This window comes from Bos indicus, chromosome 3 (assembly GCF_029378745.1).
Source record: "Bos indicus isolate NIAB-ARS_2022 breed Sahiwal x Tharparkar chromosome 3, NIAB-ARS_B.indTharparkar_mat_pri_1.0, whole genome shotgun sequence".
In the NCBI taxonomy this organism is placed as follows: domain Eukaryota; kingdom Metazoa; phylum Chordata; class Mammalia; order Artiodactyla; family Bovidae; genus Bos; species Bos indicus.
Genome location: NC_091762.1, coordinates 99,347,919 through 99,369,638, shown reverse-complemented (window position 1 = coordinate 99,369,638; position 21,720 = coordinate 99,347,919). Strand labels below are relative to the sequence as shown.

The following is a 21,720-nucleotide window of genomic DNA, read 5'->3' as shown; positions in this document are numbered from 1 at the left end:
TGGGTTATCTTTTGTATTTTAGGTAAGGGTACAACTTCATTCTGTTGCATGTGAATATCTAATTTTTCCAGCACATTTTCCCATGTAATGGTCCTGGCACCTTTGTCATAAATCATTTAACCATATTTTGAAGGGTTTATTTCTGGTCTTTCTATCCTTTTCTGTTTGTCTATATGTCTGTTTTTAAACCAGAACCATACTGTTTTGATTAGTATACTTTTGTAGTGAATTTTGAAATCAAAAAACATTGAGTCATCCAGCTTTGTTCCTATTGAAGACTGTTTGGGCTATTCACAATCCTTTGTTATCCCACATGAGTTTTAGAATGAATTTTCTAGAATTTTTCTATTTCTGCAAAAACATCATTGGGATTTTGATAGAGATTGCATTGAATCTGTAGATTGCTTTGGGTAGTATTCACATCTTAAATCTTCCAATCCATAAACATGGGATATGTTTCCACCTCAGTAAATTCAGTTGCTCAGTCATGTCCTACTCTTTGCGATCCCATGGACTGCAGCACGCCAGGCTTTCCTGTCCATCACCAACTCCCAGAGCTTGCTCAAGCTCATGTCCATCAACTCAGTGATGCCATCAAACTATCTCATCCTCTGTCATCCCCTTCTCCTCCCACCTTCATTCTTTCCCAACATCAGGGTCTTTTCAAATGAGTCATCTCTTTGCATCAGGTGGCCAAAGTATTGAAGTTTCAGCTTCAGCGTCAGTCCTTCCAATGAATATTCAGGACTGACTGACTGATTGACAGGTTGGATCTCCTTGAAGTCCAAAGGACTCTCAAGAGTCTTCTCCAACACCACAGTTAAAAAGCATCAATTCTTCAGCACTCAGCTTTCTTTATAGTCCAACTCTCATATCCATACATGACTAGTGGAAAAACCATAGCTTTGACTAGATGGACCTTTGTTGGCAAAGTAATGTCTCTGCTTTTTAATATGCTGTCTAGGTGGGTCATAACTTTTCTTCCAAGGAGCAAGCATCTTTTAATTTCATGGCTGCAGTCACCACCTGCAGTGATTTTGGAGCCCAAGAAAATTGGGTTTCTCACTGTTTCCATTGTTTCCCCATCTATTTGGGGATGGGACCAGATACCGTGATCTCAGTTTTCTGAATGTTGAGTTTTAAGCCAACTTTTTCACTCTCCTCTTTCACTTTCATCAGGAGGCTCTTTATGCCTTTTGAAATTTCTTTCAACATGATTTATAATTTTCACTGAATAAGTCTTCCACTTTTGTTTGGAAATACATAATTCCAATACTTGGAAAGGAGGAGGTTTCACTTCCTAAGTTATTAATTTTTCTCTGATAGTCAAGCATCAAAGCAGGATCAAATGCCCAGGGGAAAAACCCTTAGGTTAATAAATGCAGGTGCTAATTATGGTATATATTAAGGTGGTAAGGATGATGAATTAGGAACAGGAGATTTACAGTGAATACTACAATTTCTTCAACACATCCCCCACCTCTCTCCATTTCTCTTTTCTCTCTTTCTGGAACTCCTATTGGTTGGATATAAACCTTCTAGATGTATTTTTTTTTAATCTTTTCTTCTTGATTTTATCTTCCTAGAATTTCTACTAAAATGTTGAAAAATTTTGACTGTCATGATTTTTATTTCCAAGAGCTCTGTCTTTTTTTTTTTTTTAAACTTTACATAATTGTATTAGTTTTGCCAAACACCAAGAGCTCTGTCTTATTCTTCATCCATTATTGCATCAATTACCTTATGATGCATTAAAAAAAAAAAAAACCTCCCTAAGGAGCGTCTCTGGGTGGTCCAGAGGTTGGGAATCTGCCTGCCAATGCAGGGGACATGGGTTCTATCCCTGATCCAGGAAGAATACTCATGCTGTGGGGCAACTAACCACGTGTTTCACAACTACTGAGCGTGCACTCTAGAGCCCACGAGCCACAACTACTGAAGCCTGTGTATCCTAGAGCCTGTGCTCTGCAACACAGAAGCCACAGTAATGAGAAGCCTGTGACCCGCAACAGAGTAGCCCCTGCTTGCTGCAACTAGAGAAAAGCCACACACAGTGATGAAGACCCATCACAGCCAAAAATAAATTAACTTAAAAAACACTCTAAAGCTGAAGCTTAGTGGCTTAAGATGACAGCCAGCTATTTAGTTCATGATTCTGTGGGTCAGCAATTTGAGCTAAACTAGGCTATGAGGTTCTACTCTTATAGCCAGTCTCAACTGACTTCAGTTTGGCTCACTGATGCAACTACAGTCAGCTACTGGGGCAGATAAAGGCTGACTGTCCTCTTGGGTGCCTTCATTCTCTTCCATCTGGTTTATTATCCTTCAGCTGGTTAGGCTAGCTTTGCCCACGTGGTATCAGGGTCTCAAGAATAGCAAGAGAGCAAGTCTCAATGTGCAGGTGCTTTTTAAGTCTCTGAGTCATGCTTGCTACTCTCCCAAAGCAAGACACATGGCCAAATCAGTGTGAGAGAACTGACAATCAAAGTGTTGAGTGCAGGGAGGCTTTAACAAATTGAGGCCATTCCTATAGTCAATTTAACACATTCTGCTTTGTTACAGAATCCTGGTCTTGAAATACTATACATATCTTTTTTGGAAGTACTAACTTTTTCAGTTTTTTTTTCTTCTGTTGTGTATTAGTTATCTATTAAAGCCCAGCAAATTACCTTCAAGCTTAGCAACTTAAAACAACATATGGTTTTATCTCACACAATCTGTGAAGTTTTTGAGAATCTCTCTGTGAGAGACTCAGGATCTCCTCCAAGGTTGCATGGGATTGGCTGGGGCGATAGTCATCTCAAGGCTCCACTGGGGCTAGGGAATCCACTCTTAAGCTCACTTACACAGTTGTTTACAGGCCACAGTTTCTCATTGGCTATTAACCAGAGGCATCAGTTCTTTCCCCCATGGACCTTTCCATAAGGTTGCTCACAAGTAGGGTGACCAACTCATTCCAGGTTTCCTGGTTGACCCCTGATTTTAGTTCTGAAGGTTTTGCATCTGGCAACCCATTCAGTCAGGCAAGCTGGAAAGATTAGTCACCCTACTCTCAACATGGCCGTTTGTTTCCCTCAGAGTAAGATATGAGAGAGCAAGAGTGAGGATTAGAGAATCTAAGATGGAAACTGCAGTCTTTCATAACCTAATCTTGAAACTTTTATTCCATCATTTCTACTGTAAGCAATCAGTCACATTGTCAAATGTGTGTACAATGTAGGAAGGGACAATATAAAAAGGTGGGGGATGATTGGAGACCATTTTGGAGGCTGGCTACCACAGTTTGTTAGTTTTGCTTTATGCCTTTCTTGGAGGCTGTCTCCAAAACTGAGAGATGGTCTTTGGCTGTCTTTTCATTTTCTAGAGTGAGGCTCTAAAGATGTTTGAAGTCTTGTGTACACAGCAAGAACTTTCCATGAGAGCAAACCTGTTGGAGGACTCAACCTGTCAGTATCTATTTGTTCATTTTTCAGTTTCTTGGAGATGAATCTACCTTTCTGTTACTTAGATTGCCAGGTGACTCCTGGCATTCTAGGAGCAGAAAAAGGAAGGGAGCTGGGGATCTAATCATTTGTTATGCAGTCTTTCACTGAATCCCTCTATTTTTAGTCCACTGATTCATCCCTGCCCTCCACAGTGTCTGGTTTCTTCAAGTCTTGGAGTCTCTCTGGTTTAGTTTTTCTAGAAAACAAAAGCTCTGATCTGTTGTGGGACCTAAGGGGGTGTGACATGGAGAGAGAGCAGAGATTTGGGGTTGAACCAGCCTTTAAGTTATTGCTCTATATCTAGATTTTTTTTTTTCATTTAACCTGTTTAACTTTTTTTAAACTGTTCATCCTCAACTTCCATTTCCTTTGTTTCTCGTTAGAGTTTAATTTTCACCTCTACACCGTCCACAAACCAAAATTGAGAAGGCACTGTCAATCAGAAATTGGGAAAACTAAAAATGGCCCAAGACATCTGTTCTACCAGCTATTAAGAATGATATATTAACATAGTGCTTCTCAAAGCATTTGTGGTGAAAAGCCATTTTTTTTCCTGATCTGTTGTAGACAATTGTTTTCATTTTTTTAAAAAAGTAAGAAATTTCAGCAATGTGAAATTGTTATAAAAATCTGAAGGGCTGTGCTCAGTTTCTATAAGTATCTCATCATGGACTGGTTTATGGATCATACTTTGAGTAGCATTGTGGTAAAGTCTTCCAGTCTTATTGTGGACTTCTTTATTTCTCATTTTAGTTCTAATGTCCTTTTCTGTTTTATCAATTTTCAAGCTTTTGAGATTTTGAATTATTATATCTTCTGGTAGACTAATCCTTTTTATACAAGAATTGTCCCTTTTTATATCTAGTAAGACTTCTTATCTTAAATTTTACTGTATCTGATACTAGTGTAACTATGCAAACTTTTTTGCTAGTATTGAAATGGTACATTTTTAATCCTTTGTTTTTAAGTTTTTGAACTTTTTGTCTCGTGTCTTTTGTCAGTAGTATAGTTAGGCTTTTAAAAAATATAATCTTATACCTTTCGTCTTTTACTTGAAATAATTAGGTTATTTACATATAATATAATTACTAATATTTTTATTGACTTTTTCAGAAGATAAACTTATTAGATATTTGAAAAGAACTGAGACCATGTCTGGCACTTTGTAAGTGCTATGTAAGTGTTAAATGAAATATAAGTTCCATGTGTTTAATTTATTGGACTTTATGAGGACTTCAAGCCACATAGCTCTGAGCTGCTGCTGCTAAGTCGCTTCAGTCGTGTCCGACTCTGTGCATCCCCATAGATGGCAGCCCACCAGGCTCCCCCATCCCTGGGATTCTCCAGGCAAAAACACTGGAGTGGGTTGCCATTTCCTTCTCCAATTCGTGAAAGTGAAAAGTGAAAGTGAAGTCGCTCAGTTGTGTCCAACTCTTAGCGACCCCATGGACTGCAGCCTACCAGGCTCCTCCATCCATGAGATTTTCCAGACAAGCGTACTGGAATGGGGTGCCATTGCCTTGAGACTGCTCCAAAAAGGTAAGCAAGGAGCAAGGGTATGAAGGGGTTCTGCAGTAAAAATCACATAGTTGGAACATCAAAAGATTATTATTAATTAAAGAAAACCAGGGGAATTCCCTGGCAATCCAGTGATTAGAACTTTGCATTTCCACTGCAAGGGGCATGGGTTCCATCCCTGGTCAGAGAACTAAGATCTTACAAGCTGTGTGATGTGGCCAAAATAATAATAATAATAAAATGAAGAAAACTAAGTATCTCAACATAAGGAGTTTAGCGCTTTTCTGTGTATGGGAAAATGCAAGAGTTTGGATTCATTGAAATTATTCCTTTGATGTGCACCTTAGCTATCTACAGCTGATATCATGTTCTTCCCCATCCTGAGTTCCCAATAGTCAGGCTCACGGTTTGGGGGGAGGTGGGTGGGGCAGCAGTAGTGACTGATGGCTTGATGGCTGCAACATTGTTTGTTGATACGGCAGGCAACATTTTTCATCCATATTCCCTTTCTCCCCACTAGAATATAGGATCTGTGAGAGGAGAGTCTTTGCTCACCACTATAAACCCAGTTCTTGACTGATAGTAGGTGTTCAATAGCTACTTTGTTGCTGAAGAGGGTATAGAGAAAAGGGAACCCACCTATACTGTTGGTGAGAACATGAGTTGCTGCAGCCACTATGGTAAACAGTATTGGGGTGTGGGGGTGGGGGTGGGCAGGGGAAGATTCCACATGCCCCAGAGAAACGGAGCCTGTGCTCTAGAGCCCAGGAACTGCAACTGCTGAGCCCCTGTGCCACAACCACTGGAGCCCACATGCCTAGAACCCATGCTGCACAGCAAGGGAAGCCAGGGTAACGAGAAGCCCACACAGCAACAAAGACCCAACAATGCCAAAATTAAATAAATAAATAATTTTTAAAAAGCAGTATGGGGGTTCTCCAAAAACTAAAAATAGAATTACTCTAGGTTTGAGCAATCCCACTCCTGGGTGTACATCCGAGCAAAAGTATAATCCCAAATGATAATGCACACCTGTGTTCATAGCTGCAGTATTCACAATAGTCAAGAATGGAAACAATCTAATTGTTCATCAACAGATGAATGGATAAAGAATATGTGGTGTATTATATAATAGCATGTTCAGTTCAGCTCAGTCACTCAGTCGTGTCCGACTCCTTGCGACCCCATGAATTGCAGCACGCTAGGCCCCCCTGTCCATCACCAACTCCCAGAGTTCACCCAAACTCGTGTCCATCAAGTCGGTGATGCCATCCAGCCATCTCATCCTCTGTCGTTCCCTTCTCCTCCTGCCCCCAATCCCTCCCAGCATCAGAGTCTTTTCCAGTGAGTCAGCTCTTCGCATGAGGTGGCCAAAGTATTGGAGTTTCAGCTTTAACATCAGTCCTTCCAAAGAACACCCAGGACTGATCTCCTTTAGAATGGACTGGTTGGATGTCCTTGCAGTCCAAGGGACTCTCAAGAGTCTTCTCCAACACCACAGTTCAAAAACATCAATTCTTCGGCGCTCAGCTTTCTTCACAGTCCAACTGTCACATCCATACATGACCACTGGAAAAACCATAGCCTTGACTAGACGGACCTTTGTTGGCAAAGCAATGTCTCTGCTTTTGAATATGCTATCTAGGTTGGTCATAACTTTCCTTCCAAGGAGTAAAGCCACAAAAAAAGAATGAAATAAAGCCATTTGCAGCAACACGGATGGAATAAGATATTATCATACTGTTACCGAGTCCTAGTTCAGTCTGCTCGCCACACACAGGCCAATAAATCAGGAGGCAAGGCACTGAGGCAAGGAGTAGTAGAAAAACTGTGTGTCCAAGAAGGTGGCAGACTAGAGTTCTAGAGTCCCATCTTATAGAGGTCTGGATACTTATCTCTTTTATAGAACAGAGATGGGGAGGAGGTGAAGAAGTAAAGTAAAATGGCCACAAGTCTTGCAAAATATCTCCTAGTTTGGCCAGCCTCAGGAGGGGATGTGTAAATTTCTTCTTTCCTGCAGCTGTTCACAGGTGTGCAGGGTCAGGTTGTTTCCCTGTGAGCTCAACAAAGGCACTTTAGTTTAGCATTCAGGCAGAAGGGCAGGGTTCCTGAGGCAGGTGTTATGTATGCTCATAGCTATGGATATCATCCTTTTAGTGATTATAGTAACAAAAGCAATGGAAAGCAAAGGTTAAAGTAAAAGAAACAGATCCAATATGGAGCCAGATTTTGTTCTTCCTTGTTATAATACTAAGAGAAGTAAGTCAGAAAGAGAAAGACAATAAAATATGAAATCACTTGTATGTAGAAGCTAAAAAATGACACAAACGAACCTATCTATGGAACAGAAACAGACTCAGACACAGAGAATATACTTGTGTTTGCTGTGGGGGAGGGATGGACTGGGAGTTTGGGTTTAGTGCATGCAAACTATTACATACAGAATGGATAAGCAACAGGGTACTACTGTATAGCACAAGGAACTATATTCAGTATCCTAAGGTAAACTACAATGGAAAAGAACAGAAAAAAGAAAGTATATATATATATATATATATATATATATATCTGAGTCACTTGGCTAAAGAGCAGAAATTAACACACCATTGTAAATCAACTATACTTTAATTTTAAAAAACTACTTTGTTGAATGCACACATGTATTAGATGCTAAATAAATTGATTCATTCAAAGATCTGTTGACTATAAAGAACCGACTAGGTAGACTGACATTTATTCAGTAGACCAGTGTATCCCAGTCAGTGTGGAGGACCTAGTGTTTATGTGGTAAACACCCCTAGTTTATGTGGGTGTGTGTGTGTGTATCCTTATACATAATTCAGGGAAAGTCTGTGTAACTAAGTAGTTATTGGGCTCCATAGTTCAATGCAAGTTTGAATCCTTACTACTAGTGGCTGGCTATACAATGTGAGAAACACACTCAACCAGCCCAAAACCAAGGGATGGACTCAGAGACACGAAGCACAGTGAAAGCAAGACTTATAATGACAGTCTTGCAAGATTGGGTGTCCGGTGGGCAGGCACACCCAGGACAGTTACAGCAAACACTTATTCTGGCTCGAAGATCCCTCCCTGGTTCCTCATTAGGTGAGACTGTGCGACTGAACTGAACTGATGCGGTTACAGTCTTCCTGGAATTGCCCAAGTCTCATAGGGTATTCTTTCTTCTCCCTTCGCATCCTAAGTCCACAGTTCTCAACAAAGATTTTTGTTTATCCCTTCCCAGACATCCTGTTAGCTTAGGGACTCTTCAGGTGTAAGCTGTTAGACAAGACTGCTGCTGCTGCTGCTAAGTCGCTTCAGTTGTGTCTGACTCTGTGCAACCCATAGCCTGAAGCCCACCAGGCTCCCCCGTCCCTGGGGTTCTCCAGGCAGGAACACTGGAGTGGGCTGCCATTTCCTTCTCCAATGCATGAAAGTAAAAAGTGAAAGGGAAGTCACTCAGTCGTGTCCGACTCTTAGCGACCCCATGGACTGCAGCCTACCAGGCTCCGCTGTCCGTGGGATTTTCCAGGCAAGAGTACTGGAGTGGGGTGCCATTGCCTTCTCCGGTTAGGTAAGACTAGCTTGCCAGTAATTTTCAAGACAAAACTAGCTAGCTCTGAGTGGGAAACCGTTTGTTAATAATTTTCCACCCAAGGCCAGCTACTTGGTTCTGAAAATGGACCACTTCAAGTTCCATTTCTTACACAATCTGGAAGAGATTACTTAACTTCTCTAAGGCTCAATTTCCTCATCTGTAAAATGGGATTGCAACTGTATCTGCTTTATAGGGTTCGTGATGTAAAGAGTAAGGAATATAAAGCATAGAAAAGCACTAAATTCCTTCTGGTTTTATTTAATTAACAGTAATCTTTTGAAGTTTCGACTACCTGGTCTTTGTTGCAAAAACTCCTATATATCCTGACTTCTCCTTCACCTCTTCAGAGCAGTCTCTCAGAGCTATCTGAGAGGCTGCATCCTGGGCTTAAGTCCTCAGTTTTGTCCACCATATAAAACATAATTCTCAACTTTCAGGCTGTGCTTTTTTTTTTTTTTTTTTTCTGTAGACAGCAGCACCTAGCTCATCACAGTGCTTAGTAAATGTTAGCTATTACTATATCTCAGGGGACTAAGCTCTTTTTTAAATATTTCTGAGCATCTTTCCTAAATACATATGATACATAAACTCAAATGTGTTTAGATTTGTGGATGAAAAAATATAAATTCATATATTACAGAATTCACAATAGCTTTCTTTCCTTTTTTCCCAGACTAGAGTTACTAAAAGTACAACCAGAAAGCTTATGGCTGAGGATGTTCATGACAATTTCAAATATAAAAAAATAATCCTCATATTAAGTTGCAATTTCCACCAGGGCAAAGAACTTGCCTGTTTTATATTTCTCTGCATCTCTATGACCTGGCACATATAATAGGCACTTAATAAATACTTATCTGTTTATTGTTTGCAAATGAATAAATATTTACATTGTTAGGAAACACCATTTGCACTGTCAGTGGGCTCTTATCACTGGCTGGATTGTGGGAATGTTAGCAAAATAGAGTCTGCAATATTTCAGGAACTAGATTTCAGGAGTCTCAAATGTTTTCTCAAATGTTTTCCCTGTAAAGTATCCAGGGAACATTTCATGGGTTAGAGCTACTAGCTGGTACCAGGAAATTGGGAGCTGAAGTTTTCCACCTTTTCACAATCACACAGCAAATTCTGATTGGTCACACAAGAAAGAACTTGCCAGCTTTAAGATTTCTTTACAGGACTTCCCTGGTGGTACGATGGTTAAGAGTCTACCTGTCAATGCAGGGGACACAATGCAGAGGAAGGACTCAGTCCCTAGTCCCTCCTCTAGGATGATTCCACATACTGAGGGCTAACTAAGCCTGTGTACCACAACTACTGAAGCCCGCACACCCTAGAGCCCATGCTCTGAAGCAAGTGCACCATAATGAGAAGCCTGCACGATGCAACGAAGAGTAGCCCCTGCTCTCCGCAACTAGAGAAATCTTGGATGTAGCCATGAAGACCCAGCACAGCCAAAAACTTAGATAAATAAATAAAAAATTTTTTAAAAATTTTAAAGATTTCTTTGCAAGTCAGGCCCCTCACAATTGTGCTCAAATGCATAGCTAGGCGCATCCAGACACACACAGAGGTGCCTCTCTACCCTCACACTTTATACAACAAGCAGATGTAAATGAATCTTATTGTCAGTGATTTAGAAGTGATCTGGGGGGCTCTGGGGTGCAGTAGCTTGAAGCAGGATCCTAGATCCTTGGCCAGGAATCGAATCTGGGTCATGGTGGTTAGAGTGTTGAATCCTTAACCACTAGACCCTGAGGGCCAATGGGCTTAAAATGGGACCTCAGTCCTTGTCTTCTTTGAAGAAAGAATTCGTCAAAGAGCAAAAGATAGTACGGTGGGTAAAGCGTTTATTAGAAGCAGAGTACATGTGAAAAGAACACATGGATGGGCTCAGAGAGTCGTGCTTTGGGGGTGACTTAAATTGCTTATATGAGGGCATGGATTTTCCAGGTTTCCTCTGGCCAATCATCTTGCTTGTTGCTCATATCTGGTCTGATTCAGGGTCCTTCAGATGTGCATGCGTATCTTTTAGCCAAGATGGATTCACGCAAAAGTCTCTGCGAGGTTGGCAGGATTGGTGCCTCCTCCCTTCCCTGACCCCTGAGGATCTTTTCTGCACATGTGTGGTCTAGAAGATCTTCTTGATTCCAAAAATATGTTGTCATCTTATCTTTTTGTTCTAGCAGAGCTCAGCTCCTCTCTGCCCCTGTCTTTTCTCTGAAATGTCAGCAAGAGACAAGCTCCAGTGGCTCAGCCCGAGGCCCACCTACCTTCCTACCTCAGAAATGAAGTGAAGTGAAGTGAAGTGAAATGGCTCAGTCGTGCCCGACTCTTTGCGACCCCATGGACAGTAGCCTGCCCCAAGCTCCTCCGTCCATGGGAGTTTCTAGGCAAGAGTACTGGAGTGGGTTGCCGTTTCCTTCTCCAGGGAATCTTCCTGACCCAGGGATCGAACCCAGGTCTCCCACACTGTAGACAGACGCTTTACCGTCTGAGCCACCAGGAAAGTATTTAAACGAGCCATAGTAATCTGCTTATCAAGGCAAAAAGTTCATCTCTGATGGCAGTATTTGTACACTAATGTATAAATGTTGGAAGCTGAGAGTTTTGTTTATGAGCTTGCTTCAAGATTTAGGCTGGCCGGGACTCTAATCGCGAGCGCGGGACACTGCTGGCTGTGGGTGGCATGCGCCTTCCCCAACCCCGCACCACCTCAGGCTGGGCCAGCCAGCGCCTTCTTCCGCGCCATGGCGTACAAGCAGGAGCCGCAGCCGCCGTGCCCGCCGCTCCGCGCTGGTGCCGAGATCTCGGACGACTACCTGGTGATCTAGAGGTGGCTCGGGAGGGCTGGCCAGCGCGCGCCAGGCGGCGGAGCTGGGCGCCCGGGCGGCCGTGGTAGAGAGACACAAGCTGGGCGGCACATGTGTGAATGTCGGATGTGTACCCAAAAAGGTAATGTGGAACACTGCTGTCCACTCTGAATTCATGCATGACCACGTTGATTATGGCTTTCAAAGTTGTGAAAGTAAATTCAATTGGCAGATTATAAAGGAAAAGCGGGATGCCTATGTGAGCCGTCTGAACACCATCTATCAAAATAATCTAACCAAATCCCACATAGACATCATCCATGGCCATGCAGCATTCACGTGCGATCCCCAGCCCACAGTGGAGGTCAACAGGAGAAAATACACCGCTCCTCACATCCTGATCGCCACAGGCGGCGTGCCCTCGGTTCCTCAGGAGAGCCAGATCCCCGGTGCCAGCCTAGGAATAACCAGTGATGGGTTTTTTCAGCTGGAAGAGTTGCCTCGCTGCAGTGTCATTGTTGGTGCTGGTTACATCGCTGTGGAGATAGCTGGCATCCTGTCTGCCCTGGGTTCTAAGACATCAATAATGATTCGGCATGATAAGGTGCTTAGAACTCTTGATTCAATAATCAGTTCCAACTGTACCGATGAGCTGGAGAACGCTGGCATTGAGGTGCTGAAGTACTCCCAGGTCAGGGAAGTTAAAAAAACTTCTTCGGGCCTGGAACTCCGCATGGTTACTTCCATTCCTGGTAGGGAACCCACCTTCACCACTATTGCAGATGTTGACTGCCTGCTCTGGGCCATTGGGTGGGATCCAAACTCCTGGGGCCTGAATTTAAACAAACTGGGGGTTCAAACTGATGACAAAGGTCATATCATAGAAGATGAATTCCAGAATACTAACGTAAAAGGTGTCTATGCAGTTGGGGATGTGTGTGGACATGCTCTTCTTACTCCAGTTGCAATTGCTGCTGGCCGAAAACTTGCCCATAGACTTTTTGAGTGCAAAGAAGATTCCAAATTAGACTATGACAACATCCCCACAGTGGTCTTCAGCCACCCCCCCCCCCCCCACTATTGGGACAGTGGGACTCACAGAAGATGAAGCCATTTATAAATATGGAAAAGAAAATCTGAAGACATTCAACCACCTTTACCCCAATGTATCATGCAGTTACCAAAAGGAAAACAAAATGTGTGATGCAAATGGTTTGTGCCAACCAAGAGGAAAAGGTGGTTGGAATTCATATGCAGGGAATTGGATGTGATGAAATGCTGCAGGGCTTTGCAGTTGCATTGAAAATGGGAGCAACAACATCCGACTTTGGTAACACGGTTGCTATTCATCCTACCTCTTCAGAAGAACTGGTCACACTTCGCTGAGAACCCAGAGACTTGTATGGCTGGCAGCTGGACCAGTAGACCTTCAGGAAGGAACCAAATCATCACGTTTACTTACTGTTCCAACTTTACGTATTTCTTTATCATAATCAGAATCTTCCAAGTGTGGAAATTTTCAGTCAGCTTATTTCTGTAATTAGAAATTTGTTTTGTTATTCAGGATTGATTTTTCACTTGGTCACATCTCTCAGTAATTACTATTTGTTTTATTAGAGCTCTAGGCTGGCTGGTTTTTGTGTTTTTGTTTTAGCCTCATCCCAAGTATAAAACTATATGAAGTACAGTTAAATGAATGTACCTGAATGAATATTGCTTGCTAATTTTTATAGAGGAAGATGACAGCTGCTCTTCACATTTAAAGAATGCAAGTACAGAGTCATTTTGTTTTTTTATGAAGCCAGTACCTTGCTCTGCATATTGCAAAGCTATTTCAAGGATGTGAGTTTTCCTTAAAAACATATAACTTAAGAGGCATACCTCCTGTATTTTATTCTTTCTTTTGTTCTAAATGATTTTAAATGATTCCTGTTAACTTTTAAGAGATGAAGTTCATCAAATTTGGGAAAGATTTGAGGAGGCTGGTTGCATGAGGGACATTTGAGAAGTGATCCTGGCTTTCAGAAGGAGAGGAACTCAAATACTTCAAAAGTCCTTTCCTCTGCTAAGAGCTCATAGTTCAATGAATGGTTGCAATTTTTGTATGTGTTCTTGTCATTTTATTTTTTTGAAAACTATTTCCAAAAATCTGAAACTAAAATCACAGTCTTTTCTTCTTAAAAAAAAAAAAAAAAAAAGATTTATACCTGAGAAAGCAATGGCACCCCACTCCAGTACTCTTGCTGGAAAATCCCATGGACGGAGGAGCCTGGTAGGCTGCAGTCCATGGGGTCGCTAGGAGTTGGACATGACTGAGCACCTTCATTTTCACTTTTCACTTTCATGCATTGGAGAAAGAAATGGCAACCCACTCCAGTGTTCTTGCCTGGAGAATCCCAGGGATGGGGGAGCCTGGTGGGCTGCCATCTGTGGGGTCGCACAGAGTTGGACACGACTGAAGCGACTTAGCAGCAGCAGCAGCAGCAAGATTTACACACCTATATATATGCGCCTTCTACTATTACAAGGGATTGGCAGATTTTTAGAGAGCATTTACTATTAAGTCATGAGAAAAAATCAGTCATCAGTATTTATAGAAACAGAATGGTGAGCTGGATGGTGGGTCATGTTCAATCTACTAACGTTTTTTCCTTCCCACCTAAAAACACTTTTTTCAGCTTCCGGACTCCACTCCTAATCTAAGTGTGTGACACTGGCAGGTGAGGCAGAGTGCATGACTCTATTCACTGCACCTTCTCACTTGGGGAAACAGTTCGCAATATATATCATTCAACAGGAACACTGTCTGGTGATACAACATATTATATTGAAAAGATGAATATACTGTTTGGTTAGAAAATTATACTTTAGGTTTAGAAATCCCAAGGAAAGTGTGTTCACTCACTTCCAGAAAAATGGTCAAACCCCTCTACCTGTGGGACCTCATCCAGGACCTGAGCTCAACTTATGTCTATGGAGGGGGATGAGTCCAGACTGGCTGACTTCTCTCATTTCTTTCACTTATTCATTGCAGTTATTTAAAGATGGTAAAATGGAGATCCTTGAGAAGATTGTAGAAAAATACCCTTGTGCCTTTCCTCGCTGGATTGGGCCCTTTCAGGCATTTTTATATATCTATGATCCAGACTATGCAAAGACATTTCTGAGCAGAACAGGTAAGAAAAGACATGACTCTCAGGGTCCTAATCCTCCTAGGAGTGATATGACACAACCCACAGGCAGGCTTCTAAAGGAATTCTGAAGCAAAGATTGGTATTGGGCCTTTAAGAGACACTGGCGGAAGTGTGGAGAGGTTTCCCACCAATCCTGAAGGGGATTCCCACGTCCCCCTAGTCCCTTGTCTTGTTCAGACTTCCCTGGACTGTTTTAGAGCAGTGTATCTTAAAGCCTAGAAGGTACCATTGGATCTCCAGGGCCTTCCTTTCCTATCTTGGTTTTGTGACTTCAGCATCAGTAATACTCCCCACCTCAGCCCATTTCTTGAGTATAAAGTCTTCAGGAGAAATGTTCCCAGGGTAGATTATCTCATACCACAAAATTCAAATGTCCAGTTTTTGCTCTCCCAACTTTGTAAAGCTAATGATAGGCTCAACTTCTTTGTGCTATTACCTCCCTCGCATGCATGCATGTGCTAAGTCGCTTCAGTCGTGTCCGACTCTTTGTGACCCCATGGACTGTAGCCTGCCAGGCTCCTCTGTCCACAGGATTCTCCAGGAAAGAATACTAGAGTGGGTTGCCATGTTCTTCTCCAGGGGATCTTCCCGACCCAGGGATTGAATCCACGTCTCTTAAGTCTCCTGCATTGCCAAGTGTGTTCTTTACCACTAGCACCACCTGGGAAGCCCCATCACCTCCCTTACTCTTAGTAAAACCTTATAAAGGCAGCCTTTCCCTGAAAGCCCCTGTGTCTCCCAGTCCCAGAGCTCTGATTTGTCTCATATTCATCTTGTAAAGGACAAGAGCTGTGAAACACCCTCATGCTAGAATTCCTGAAAGGGTTCTGCAGGTCCCGGCTCTAATAGTTAATTTGCTTTCCAAAGAAGATGTGATATATTGTCCCAACTCCTGTCCTGGACACTTTGCAACCTTTGGGCAATCTGTTTCTGCTGGAGGAAGTGGAAACAAGGAAAGAATCTGGATTTGTGTACCTGTCTGCCTCCTGGAGCTGCTGTTGTCAGCTTCCTGAGCCAAGACAGCCAAGGGCTGTAGGGAGTGAGCCCCGGGCTCCCTTTTGCTCACTGTTTGTGTTTAGTTTCGGCAAATGAAGAGAACCTTCCCCAACTTTGGTGATTTTCCTCTAATGTTGTCTTTTGTTTCCTCTGCTTGACTCTGCAGATCCCAAGTCCAACTTCCTGTATAAGTTCATGACTGCAAGCATTGGTATGTATATGCAAATGAAGGAGGTGATCCACTCTTTCTTGAAGCCCCATTTGTATAGTAGAGCTTGCCAAGAAAACTCAAATTAGACTTCAAAAGCATTGAGAATATGGTAGATCTATACTAGGAGTTTTCTAGGGGGAAGGTCAAGAGGAAGTCCTAAGGTCAGCACAGTGCAACTTCCTAGGAACCCTTCTTGTCAATTTCTCTGCCAAAGTCTCATTTGCAAGACAGCCTGTCTGTAAATCTGTCCCATCTCTTGTCTTTAAAACTGCAGCCTTACCATCCACATTCTTTATTTTATTCTTTCTTCTCTCTTGTTTTCTCGGATCTTTCCTTTTCTTTTTGGAGTTTCTGTATTTCCATATGCAAATCAGTAAAGTTTTGCTTCAAACTGCAGTTTGAAAATATTCCATGCTTAATTACAAATTCCAAGCTTAATTACAAATTAAGCTTTTTAGTTATATAACTGGCATTTATGTTAGACAAGAAAGTACTTAAATGAAAGAATATAGGTTTTGGATTCAGAGCTACTTGAATTTGAATTCTGCCCTTCCCCTATCCCCACTAACTAGTTGAGTGATCTTGGAGAAGTCATCTAATTTCTCTAAGCCTCTGTTTCCTCATCTTTGAAAATAAAGATGAGAATAACATCTCTGAGCTATTGTGGATTGAATGAAACACATATTTTCATTTTAGCCATTTTAGTGTAATGGCTGGCATTTTATCAGCGTTGGAGCATGCATCTATTGCAAGTCTGGCATGTTATAAGCACTCAATGAATGATGGCAATTATATATTTATAAACTTTAAGGTTCTTTTAAAGCCAAATCTTTACTTTTCTGGTAACAGAAGATTATGAGGCCTTAGGGTTGACGAGTCTTTTCGCTTTGTATCACTTACAGGTGTGAAGCACAGACTAACACTGAAGGAGAAGGTAGCCGAAGACAGACTTAAACCTCTTATCTAGTTGTTTGTGAATTTTGTGTCAGCAAAATTTCAGACAGCAGTTTATGGATTGGTTTTGAATAGATAGGAGATAAATATTTGTTGTGCCTTTACTGGGACCAAGCTAGTCACCTTATGTATATGCCTTCATTTAATCTGCACAGTGACCCAGTAAAGTAGGTATTTATTATCACAGTTTCGCATTGAGAAAACCAAATTCCAGGGAGGTTACATAACTTAATTACTACCAGGTAGTAACTGGTGATTTCAGGATTAGCATGCTTATCCAGCTTCAGAACTCAGGGTCTTTCTTACAGTGCTAAATACATCCATCCCAGGTGTAAGCATCAAAACTCACTTCATCCTTAATGTACGAGCACTGCTTTGACATTCCACTGTGTCACCACTGTCTGTGCACCAACAGTCGCTCCATGATGTCTATGTTCCTCAGCTGTCCTTCCCCATCTCACCTAATAAAATGGCATGTGGTTTTGTGCCTTTAATTTCTCAAGGAAAAGGACTAGTGAATTTGAGTGGACCCAAATGGTCTCAGCACCGTCGTCTACTAACTCCTGGATTCCATTTTAATACCTTGAAATCGTTTGTCGAGGTGATGGCTCAATCTGTGAACATCATGCTGGTAAGTGAAGGGATGAAAGTGCTCTGGCGTGTTGCAAAACGCTACAGCGAATGTATCAGATATCTGTTTAGTGGGTAGTGAAAGTCAAATGAGGATGATTTCTAGAAATTACCCAATGTACAAGTACCCACCAAGCAATGAGAATCCATGTAAGCCTTTGCTATCGTTCTTTGGATGATAAAAGAGGATAAAGATCTGGTCATCCATCTTAGGTATATTTTGAGATCTTATGGCAATAAACCAAGTACCAAGTGGTAAGACTCAGATGATAAGTGCTGTGGTGACAAGTAAGGAAACTAGAAGCAGCTATAATAGCTTCAGATTCAGAGGAGACTCAAATTTACTATGACATATGAGCTGGACTTGAATATGTGGATAATATGGATGAGGGCATTTTAGGCACAATGAGTTAGCAGGAGTAAAAGTTTGAAGGTTGGAATAGACTTGCCTGAAGGCCATAAAGGACCTAGAAAGAATCCTCTTGGAGGTAGTTGAGTATCATTAGGAGCTGACCTATGCTCAGCCAAAGGGGCAGAAGGATGTTGCAGAATATACCTGTGGGTGGTCCCTGATTTATAAATGAGTTCTAGTCCAAAATTCCACTTGTACATGGCATATTTTTGATTTTTAAGTTGTACACACTTGAAAATAAGACAAGTAATTCATTAATACAGTTTCATTATAATGCTTCAAACCCCACAAACAGAGCCAAAGTTGCCCTCCACCTACAACTGCAAACCCATCCCTTTCCCAAGAGAGAACCACTGTTACTACCTGGTTGGCTGGGCCCTCAGCCAAGCTCACAAAAGTGGATTTAACCTGAAATTGACTGGGATTGTGACTAAAATGTTCATTGTGCTTTCTCAAGGCAGAAACCTAGAAGTACAGGCTAGAGAGGGCATGCTTTCCAAGTCTGGTGCTGTGCAGTTTTATGCACAATTGCAAATCAGCCTGTGGTGATATTTGAGTTTATCAACAGTTTGATGAACCATTTCTATCTTTCTTGCTTCTCAGTTGCATATTTTCCCAAGACTCCTCTTATAGCTCCTCCCCTGCTTTGTTGCAAAGTGTCTCTGGAGAGCCTCTTTTGTTCTCATTTCTTCTAGATCCCCCTTTTTTTGGTATTCCTGTAGGTTTCATTTTATTTTATTTATTTTTATAGAATTCTCATTGAAATATAATTGATTAACAATATTGTATTAGCAAACTCACTTTTTGTACTCAGTAAAACTTACGTAATCCTCAGCCATGTCCGACTCTTTGCAGCCGCCTGGACTATAGCCCACCAGGCTTCTCTGTCCATGGACTTTTCCAGGTAAGAATCCTGGAAAGGGTTGCCATTTCCTACTCCAGTGAATCTTCCCACCCCAGGGATCAAACCCGTGTCTCTTGCATCTCCTGCATTGGCAGGCGGATTCTTTACCACTAGTGCCACCTGGGAAGCCCTCAGGATGAAAGCAACTGACTAAACAATTCACACTTGGGTAAAAGATTTTTTCAATTTCTTTGCCTTTTTTTCTGTGGCCTCCAAATCTTTAGCACCCAGCTGTAGGCAGGGGTGCTCAACAAATATAGCTTGATCTAAACTTAAAACATGTAGATTTATTTGTATTTTTTACACAAAGAATGCTTATTATGATGAATACATTTTCAGCAGGGAACTTTGTGACAGTTTAAGGCACAAAACGTCCTGGGTAGTGGAAGTGGGTCATTTGGGGGCAGAAGGAGAGTGGACACAGACAGTGCTTGGCTGAGAGCCACCTCCCAGCAGCTGCTCCTATTCACTGCTTATCTCTGTTCCCCACTTCTAAATCAAAAAAAAATTATTTTTTAATTCCAAATTTATTTTTAAGGGTAGCTATAGTGGTTGAGAGTAGTGATAGGTGGGGTATCTAGCAATCTGGGGACTGAAGAAGGAGGAAGCCCTGGGGAGAACCCTTGTAATTATGGGTTTGTGTGAGATTATCTGTTTTACTGGAACCCTGATCTGTTCTAAAACAAGAGTTGTGATAATAATTGGAAGGCCAAAAATACTTACCTCAGCCATTTACCAGATACCTGGTTTGTTCCATGCTTTTTCTCATTTAGTTGGGTGCGTTTTTCCCTTCCTTATGCCAAGTAAGCACTTGGCTTATTTATGTGAAAATTAGTAAACAGAAATCTCATTTAAAATGGAATCAGGAAGCCAGAAGGGGAGCTCTCACGTCCTACCGCTAGAGGTCAACTGCAGATCCAATCGGAAGAAACCTACCTTTGCATGTCCAACAGGAAGAAGGTTACTACTTTACTATCCAGCAAAAGAAAAGAAGAATTTCTCCTTACCCACAACAGCCCGGTTAATGAGACTAACACAACTTGGACAATGAAAAACCACTGCACTCTAATCTCCCAGTTTCCTTCAATGGACTCTTTGTTTATAACAGCTCCCCCAACTCCTCCTTCTCCTTATAACTGTTCCTGTCCTTTGTTCTCCTCACTTGCCCAGGTGACTCACTGGTAAAGAATCCACCTACAGTGCAAGAGATGCAGGAGACGAGGGTTTGATCCCTGAAGTCAGGAAGATCCCCTGGAGGAGGAAATGGCAACCCACTCCAGTATTCTTGCCTGGGAAGTCTCATGGACAGAGGAGCCTGGTGGGCTACAGTCCATGGGGTCACAAAGAGTTGGACCCAACTGAGCAGACACGCACCATGATTGCATGTCCTGAACTTCAATTCTTTGCTGTGCCTAAATAAACCCATTTTACTGGTGAAATAAGGGGCAGCTATTTCAGGTTAACATTTACTTATATGACCTTTGACCCCTACTAAGTCAGAATTGTCTCTGTCACATGGTAAGAGAAGTGTCAGGGAGGAACTTTCAGATAAAAGCATTTTGATGATGATGATGATGTTGATCTTGACCTCCTGTGCCAGAATAAGTGGGAGAAGATTTGTGGCTCTCAGAATACACTTCTGGATATCTATGAGCACATCAACTTGATGACCCTGGACGTACTCATGAAATGTATTTTCAGCTGGGAAACCAACTGCCAAACAGACAGGTCAGTTACAGGAGGGGTAAACAAAAAACTTCATTTGCATTATCTAAGCCGTTTATTGACATATTATCTCCACTCCCTCTTCTAGCTCCCATGATAATTATGTAAAAGCAACAAGTGAAGGCAGCAATATCCTTATGCAACGCCTGTTCAATTACTTTTATCACTATGACCTAATTTTCAAATTAAGTCCTCTGGGCCACCGCCTGCGGGAGATAAACAAGATATTGCATCATCATACAGGTATTTCTTGAGTTCGGATTGTCCAAGTCCATACGCTGTCTCAGTTGTATTCTGTCTCTCTAGAGGAAAAGGTCTCAGTGTGAAAAGAGAAAGAATTCTTGTTCTTAATGGAGCTTTTATAGGAACACGGCTCAAATGAAACAATTCCTATAGAAGAGTTTGCTATATCCACAGTAATAGTCTTATCTGAATTTTTCTATATAGGTGAAAGTGAAAGTCACTCAGTTGTGTCTGACTCTTTGCGACCTCATGGACTATACAGTCCATGGAATTCTCCAGGCCAGAATACTAGAGTGGGTGGCCTTTCCCTTCTCCAGGGGATCTTTCCAACTCAGGGATTGAACCCAGGTCTCCCACATTGCGGGCGGATTCTTTACCAGCTGAGCCACAAGAGAAGCCCTTTCTATATATTACACCATTTTTATTATATGCAGTTTTTATTAATACAAATATAACATAGCAAGTGGGCACTTAACATTTTATAGCATACCTGGCATGGCTTTTTGCATAGTGATTGTCATAGTAATGACAAGCTAAAAATATTCAGGCAACATAGGAATAAATGGAGGAACAGAGTAAACATGGACATACATTAAAAAAAAAAGGACCCCCTGGGGGACTGTTCAATGGGTATAAAGTAGTTATGCAAGATGAATAAGTTCTAAAGATCTGCTGCACAACACAGTACCTATAGTGAACGACATTGTGCTTTAGGTAGATCTTGTTAAGTATTCTTACCCCAATAAAAAAATAAAAGAAGCTTCATTCGAAAATAAATAGTTTTAGCAAAACATAAACAAAAGTTGAAATCGATTAAGTTTTTAAGCAATTCAACACTACTTTTCATGAACATCAAAACAGAGAATATTTATCAGGCCATGAATTAATCCTTCCTCAGCTCCACCACTGAGTAGCAGTATGACTTTGGGCAAGTTACTGTTCTGTCTCAGGGTTATCTGTAAAATGAAGATTAAAAAAAAAACCTATCTCATTGTTTTGTGATGATGATTAAATATGTTAATATATGTAAAGCA

General features: G+C 41.6%; 1 protein-coding gene and 1 pseudogene across 1 annotated transcript in view; both read left to right on the top strand.

The window, feature by feature from the left end:
* Positions 1–21,720, top strand: part of CYP4X1 (cytochrome P450 family 4 subfamily X member 1) — a 48,778-nt gene that overhangs the window by 6,805 nt on the left and 20,253 nt on the right. The window contains exons 2-6 of the mRNA XM_019958422.2: positions 14,452–14,593; positions 15,774–15,818; positions 17,276–17,403; positions 20,319–20,446; positions 20,532–20,686. Of these exons, the coding sequence (XP_019813981.1) occupies positions 14,452–14,593; positions 15,774–15,818; positions 17,276–17,403; positions 20,319–20,446; positions 20,532–20,686 (598 nt within the window). The remainder of the gene's footprint in view (positions 1–14,451; positions 14,594–15,773; positions 15,819–17,275; positions 17,404–20,318; positions 20,447–20,531; positions 20,687–21,720) is intronic.
* On the top strand, positions 11,196–12,883 carry LOC109556651 (glutathione reductase pseudogene; annotated as a pseudogene).